The sequence below is a fragment of the Sylvia atricapilla genome, chromosome 23, assembly GCF_009819655.1.
Source record: "Sylvia atricapilla isolate bSylAtr1 chromosome 23, bSylAtr1.pri, whole genome shotgun sequence".
NCBI lineage: Eukaryota > Metazoa > Chordata > Aves > Passeriformes > Sylviidae > Sylvia > Sylvia atricapilla.
Genome location: NC_089162.1, coordinates 6236027 through 6242550, shown reverse-complemented (window position 1 = coordinate 6242550; position 6524 = coordinate 6236027). Strand labels below are relative to the sequence as shown.

At 66.7% G+C, this 6524-nt stretch overlaps 1 protein-coding gene across 2 annotated transcripts; it reads right to left on the bottom strand.

Moving 5' to 3' along the window:
* Nucleotides 1-362: 362 nt before the first annotated feature.
* On the bottom strand, nucleotides 363-5739 carry SCN2B (sodium voltage-gated channel beta subunit 2). Of its 2 annotated transcripts, none has more exons than XM_066334982.1 (4): nucleotides 5531-5739; nucleotides 2947-3113; nucleotides 2580-2790; nucleotides 363-2476 (listed from the first exon to the last, which is right to left on the bottom strand). In XM_066334982.1, the coding sequence occupies exons 1-4, from the start codon at nucleotides 5598-5600 to the stop codon at nucleotides 2277-2279; spliced, it is 648 nt and encodes a 215-aa protein (XP_066191079.1). In that variant the 5' UTR covers nucleotides 5601-5739; the 3' UTR covers nucleotides 363-2276. The 2 variants fall into 2 exon arrangements, with proteins under 2 accessions (XP_066191079.1, XP_066191080.1); XM_066334983.1 differs by lacking the exon at nucleotides 5531-5739 and adding an exon at nucleotides 4030-4245.
* Nucleotides 5740-6524: the final 785 nt, after the last annotated feature.

Here is a 6524-nt window from a genome sequence, read left to right as displayed (position 1 = left end):
TTACGGGTGTCCATCACCCGGCGAGTGCCCCGGGCCTTACCTGCCACCAGCAGCCATCAATCCCAGCTCTCTGAGAAGCACAAGTGGAGAAGCTGACAGGGCACAGGTCCTGGAGGCCCCGCAGTGGGTGTGGAGTGCCCCTGAAATCTCCCTGTGGGAAGGTTGGGGCAGCACTGGCCACAGTCCCACCCCCAGCACTGCCCTGGCTCTGTGGCAGTCCCAGAGCTGTGAACTCCCTCGGCACCCAAAGCACCTCAGCAGGACCAAGCTCCACTCCGGAGCGGGCTCACGCCCCCCGGCAGAGCAGATGAGGGGCCTGTCCTGCCCTTCCAGGCTGCCGCACAAAAGCATCGAGGGCAAAGTCGGTGTTTTGTTGTTCTTTTGTTTGTTTGACTGTACAAAGAGCAATAAAAACATCCCGCGCTCGGCAGAGCGCTCGGCGAGAGGAGCCCAGGGGAAGGCGCACACCCGAGGCCACAGCACGACCCACAGCAGCCCCTCCTGTGTGTACACATCTGTATTTGTCGGCTCTCCGCTGTGCGCAGCTATGTACAGACAGATGCATTGGCAAGTTGCAATCCAAGGATAGTGCACGAAAAGAAATGAAAGGCAGATGCAAGACCGGTCATGTGCAAGCCTCAGAGGGCTCCGTGCCCCCGAGGCGCCGGCTCAGCCCCGCCGGGAGCTGCGGACAGCCCGGCTCCGGCAGAAGGCGGGGCGGGAGCCCTGCGGCACCGGGCGCCGCCGGCACTGTGCGGGGGTGCGGGGACAGCCCGGCCCCACCCCGGGCAGCAGGGCCCAGGGCAGGGGGGGCCACGCGTGGGACACGGCACATTCCTGCTGCGGATGGGAGGGGAGCAGCGTGGAGCCCGGCGGGGTCGAGTGGGATGGACGCAGGGCACGCGGGGCCGGGGTGGAAAGCGACGGGGCAGAGCAGGGAGGGCACAGCTGTCCCGCCGTCCCTGGGGCCGGATGGCACGGCCGGGATGGCACCTACACAGGGACGTGGCAAAGGTGTCCCTTCTCCGCACAGGGACACTGCGAAGGTGTCCCCTGTCCCCTGGCAGCGCTGCTCGCGGGTGACCGGACCTCCATCACCTGCCCCTGGGCAGTGTCCCCTGTGGCTCTGTGCATCTCCCGGCAGCCACGGGAGGAGAAAAGCTCAGGCCCGGTGCCACAGGGGACACTGCCCCGGGTCATTCCCTGCCTGACCCCCAGTGCTGCAGCCAGCACAGCTCACCTGCCAGCTGAGGCAGGCGGCACACGGGCTGGGCACGCTGGCAGTGCATTGCCATGGCAGTGACAGTGTGCAGTGCTCTGCGGGGAGGCTGCAGGAGGCACTCTCAGCATCGCAGGGCTGCTCCAGGGTGACAGAGCTGTCCTAACTCTGCTCTTGGGCCCAGTCCTTCCCAGCAAGTGCCCAAAAGCTCCTCTTCCTTCCAGCAGCTCCTTGTCCCCGGCAGCTTCCCCCCGCCACTCCCCACCACCTCAGCTGGACACAGCAGCAGGACGTCTTCCATCACAATTACCCTCCCCAAGAAGGGAACGAGCATGGAACAGTCAGCCCAGCACCTTGGGCTGAGATGCTCAGACCAAAGAACAGCCCGAGAGGCAGAAGGGTCCATCCCTTGCACACCAAGAGCCATCAAAGGGTCCAAAACACCCCTAAGCTCCAAGACACTGGGTGAGCTCATGGCTTTGGCCGCTGACTTCTGAGCAGCCTGGGACAATCCCTGAGGAGCACGAGCTTGCAAGGAGGAGACTGGCAGCTTTGGGGATCCCTCGGGATGGGAACACCAGTGCCAGTGGCCCAGGCACAGCAGGAGCACCTTGGGATGAGTCTGACCAAGGGCAGACTGCTGGCCCCGGCTCACATTTTCTGCTGGGACAGAGAGCAGACAATGGGCCAAGGGGCTGCCCAGACCCCTCTGCCCCTCCTGGCACCCCCTGCTCCAGTCCCTCCGTGTGTGGGGACTGCACAGGTCCCCCCTCACCCGCCCCAGCCTGTCCCCAGCACCTCCTCACAACTCTCCGGCACTCCGAGCAGGGGACAGGCTGCTCCCAGCTCAGCCTCAGGGGCTTCAGCCCCCCTTTCCCCAGCCCTGCCCGGCACAGCCAGGCTCCGGGGACCTTCTCTCTGCGCCCTGCCGCAGGCTGGGTGGGGTGTTAGGATGGAAGGAGGGATGCTCTGGGGAGACAGAAATCCTTGCTCTGGGAAGCACATCAAGAGGGTCACGCTGTACAGGGGACAGGAGGGAGGGGCGGGCAGGGGGGCGTTACTTGGTGCCCTCATCCGGGTTGCCTTCTCCGTCCGTCTTCCCTTCCTCCTCCGTCTTCTGGTCGTCCGTGTTGAGCCTCTGCTGCTTTTTCCGGCGCACGCATTTCACCACCATCAGCACCAGGATCACCACGGCCAGGAAACCGCCCACGGAGGCGCCCACGATCACGGCCACCGTCGAGTCGTGCTTTGGGGGCTCTGGGGACACAGGGCACAGGCTCAGGGACCGGCTGAGAACGGGCAGGGCTCTGCGAGCACCCCCTGCACCCATGGGTGTCCCGCAGAGCAGGGCAGCACTGACCTTGGGTGAGCACCTTGAGGCTGATCTTGCCGTGGCCCCGGTGCCGGTCCGGGGGGTTCAGGACGTAGCAGTTGTAGGTGCCCTCGTCCTCCAGCTGCACGTTTTTGAGGGTGAAGGACACGTCGTACTTGGCGGGGTTGCCCGTGAACTCCACGCGGTTCCCGAAGCGGTCCAGCTGCTTGTTCATGATCTTGGTGCGGAACTGCAGGAACTGGGCGGTGGGGACAGCAGGTGAGGCAGCGTCCGGCGCCCCACGGGCCCATTTCCCAGCCAGGCACCCCCTCCCTGCACTTGCTGCCCCATAGAGACCCCAAGCGACCCCCTTTGTGCTGTGCCAGGACCCCCGGCAGATCCCCGAGAGACTCACCAGCTCCTCCGAGCAGTTACTGCACTCCTGGTACGTCCAGTTGAGGGAAAACTGTTTGTTCTCCACCTTGTAGCAGGAGTTGAAGGTGCAGGAGAGCTTCACAGAGGAGCCGTTCAAGGCGTTGATGGTGGCAGGGGCCATGACCTCCATGCCCAGTCTCGGGGGCGCTGCCGGATGCAGATGAATTTGGGGGCTGTCAGGTGGCTGAAGCCACGTCCCCACGGTGCCCTGCCTGCGCAGAGCTCTCCCTGGGGCCTGGCACTGCCTTCCAGGCGCATCCGCACGCTCTGCATCCAGCCAGGACCGGAATTTCCCTGCCCAGCAGGGGCGAGGGGAGCAGCCCCAGCCCCGGCACCGTCCCTTGGCTGGACAGGGAGAGCATCGTCCCTGCTCTGCCAGGGCTGCTGCCCGTGCCCATCCCTGTGCCTGCGGGCCAGCCCTGCCCCCGGCCGTCCCCCGAGGCTGTGCTGCCGCGGGATCGATGGCGCTGTGCGAGGCTGCAGCGTCAGCGCGGGGCCCGGCGCCACAGCCACACGCAGCTTTCTAAAGGCTGAGCTCATCACATTTCATTCCCAGCAGGACACGGCTACGGCAGCGAGGGCTGGGAGCTGCCGGGGCCGGCCCCAGGGGCTCCGGGGGGAATGCAGATGATGCTTTCCCCTGCCAGCAGCGCCCACGCGAGGATTCTCCAGCTGGGAATGACCAGAGCAAGCCCCCGGTGGCTGCTGGGGGAACCCCAGTCCCTGACCCCTGGCCTTGCTGAGAAAGAGGGACATCGCCTGGTAATTCCCTGGTGCAGCCGGCAGGGCAGGACTCAGCTGGGGAGTGGGCAGGGTGGGGTGTCTGTGCCCTGCTCCCTCCTCCACTCCTTCCCTGCAGCTCCCCTCAGCAGCACCCAAACCCAGCGCCTGCACCCAGGCTGGGCAAAGGGAGCAGGGTCCTGTGCTGCAAACTAGCCAAGCCCCGAGAAGCTCAGGGACACGGGGACAGCCAGCTCTGGGAGGGACCAGAGTGTACTGGGGGACACTGACACCGTCCAGGGCACAGTGACAGTGCCACCAGGCGCTTTAAGGATCACCTCACCTCTCCCCTTGGGCTGCTGCTCTTTGCTCTCAAACCTTCTTGCCGAGGCCAAGCTGGGTGCGTGTCAGGGCTGCTCCGGGGCCGCTGCGCTCCTCCTGCAAGCAGGGCAGGAAAGGGCCAGGCTCTGCAGCCAGGGACAGGAGCCTCGCCCAAGCTGCTGTGCTGAGCCCCAGCTCCCGCTGCCAGCCGTGAACCAGCAGCGCCCTGAAGCTCCCTGGGGGCAGAGCGGTGCCCTCGGGGCTGGCCCAGCCCCGGGGACGGCTCCTGGCCGCGCTGGCAGCCCCGGGGAACAGCCTCCATCCAGCCTCAGCGCAGGGAGGGCTCCCACAGGGCTGGGGGACACAGGGATGGGCACGGCTGGGGCGTGGGGACAAGTCACAGCACCCAAGGCAGGAAGAAGTGTCCTGAGCCAGTGTCACTTGCTGCCCCGTGGCAGCCACCACCTTTGATGCCTCTGAGAAGACCTTGCAGGGGTGGGAGAGAAGAGCCAGGAGCTGGCCAGTCCCAGCAGGAATGGTTGGAGGGGATCCCTGCACGGAATGACTGTCTGAGTGTCCCTCACACGATGCCCTGTGTGCCTCCAGGTGGGTGACATGGCCTTGTCCTGTGTCCTTGGGGCTCCCCAGGGCTCTACAGAGGGATGAGGTGCCACCAGCAGCAAACCTGGGACACCACGGCCTGGCAGGACCTGGGAACACCCGTGTGTGCGGGTCCAAACTTTGCCACTGGCCGGGCACTCAGGCCTGGGGGACAAGGGAGGAGGGGGAAGGAAGCCCCTGGAGCCCAGGGACCGTGCAGGCCGAGTCCTGCGGCGCTGCGCAGGCTCCCGAACGCTCCGTCACGCTGCAGCCGGGCTGGGGGGGCACGGTGACAGCAGCCTCTACAGCAGCCCTGACTCCCTTCTGTACCCTCCTTTCCCAGGCTCTCTCCTCGGGGAAAAGCAGCCCGGCAGGAGCTCCGGGACAGCACTTGAGAGGAGCGCTGCGATCCCGGCCGCGATCGATGCAGCGGCCGCGGAGCTGCTGACACAGCGCTGCTGCTGCCGCCGCCGCGGGGCCGGGCACAGCGCACGGAGCACGGCCCCCAGCGCGGCCACCAGCGCGGGGACAGCCACGGCAGCCCTGGCAGCACCCACGGGACGGCCACAAGGCAGCGCAGGCCAGCTGCCAGCGGCCCAAGGGACACGCACAGGCAGCAGGGCTCACCTGCCCACACCTCCCCGTGCCCACCTGCCGCGCGGAGGGCTCCGTGCTCCGCACCCGGCAGGACGCGGGGCGTTCTCCGCAGGAGATGCGGCGGCACCGTACCCCCCAGCCAGCCCGAAAGCAGGTCACCCCGGCTGGTGGCTGCCCGCAGGGCGCACGCCACGCCACCTCCGTCCCCATCCCTGCGGCACGGCGCGTCCCGGGGCTGTCACACGGCCGGGGGGGCTCGTGGCCGGGGACACGCGGGTGTCTCCCCGCCTGGGCACATGCAAGGGGGGGCTCAAGCCGACACTTACCCAGCGAGAGGAGCAAGGTGAGGCCGGTGAGGAACAAGGTGGGCTGCGGGAGCCAGGCTTCCGGGCTCATTTTGTCGGACTTTTGTGTGTGGAGAGGACGTGGTGTTGGTGTGGGTTGTGGAGGAGGTGGAGGTGCTTTTTCGAACGCCCGGGTTATTTGCAGGTGACATAGAACATTAGAGCCGCTTTCTCCCCACAGCCCAATATGGCTGGAGCGGTGCTGGGGCGAAAAAAAGCAGTAAATGCTGTGGTTGGTGGATCGCAGTCGCCGGAGTGGGAGGGCGGAAAAAATTTCCCCTGAACTGCAGGCGACAGCTCCTGGCGCCGCCGGCTCCCTGCTCTGTGCACGGGCTGTGGCACACGGTGGGTTCCTGCGGCCCCCGCAGCCCCCCGCCTTCAGAGGGGACAGGCAGGAGTGTCCCCCGTGTCCCGCTGGGGGCTGGCGGCCAGCGCTGCTCACACCATCCACGGCAGCAGTCCCCGTTCTGGGGTGGCCGGCGGGGCCCAGGAGGGTGGGAAATGTCCCCCCAGGGCCAGGCACAGGGCACAGGGGCTGCTCCAGGCTGGGGACAGCAGAGGGGCCCGGCCAGGATGGCCCCGGGAGGCTGCAGCAGGTACAGGTGCTCCTGGTCACCTGCCTGCTCCCGGACTGCTCCGTCACTTCCCAGGGCTGCCAAACCCCTGCAGGCTCCTTCCCCTTCTCCGGCAGCATCTTGTCCCGGGATAAGAGCTCCCCTCAGGCAGCCTGGGCACGGGGAGGCTCTGCCCAGCAGTGACAGCGCTGGAGAAAGTCTTTGGTCCCCTTTGCACCGCGGGTCAAGGAAACCTTTGGGCCTGGGCTCCAAAGCTGGGTTCCAGCTGCAGAGGTGGGTGCAGCAAAGACAAGGCACGACTCCTGAGAGCAGAAGGCAGTGACAGAGCTGCTCGGGCCCGGGGACACGGCGGGGTGGCGTTTGGGACAGCATCACTGGGGGGAGAGGCGAGGGATGCTCCA

Excerpts from the sequence above, each read along its gene's own strand:
- SCN2B (XM_066334982.1), bottom strand. The coding sequence starts at position 5,600 with ATGAGCCCGGAAGCCTGGCTCCCGCAGCCCACCTTGTTCCTCACCGGC. Across the intron at positions 3,114-5,530 it reads CACCTTGCTCCTCTCGCTGG|CGCCCCCGAGACTGGGCATG; the intron begins GTAAGTGTCGGC and ends TGCATCCGGCAG. Across the intron at positions 2,477-2,579 it reads CCTCAAGGTGCTCACCCAAG|AGCCCCCAAAGCACGACTCG; the intron begins GTCAGTGCTGCC and ends CTGTGTCCCCAG.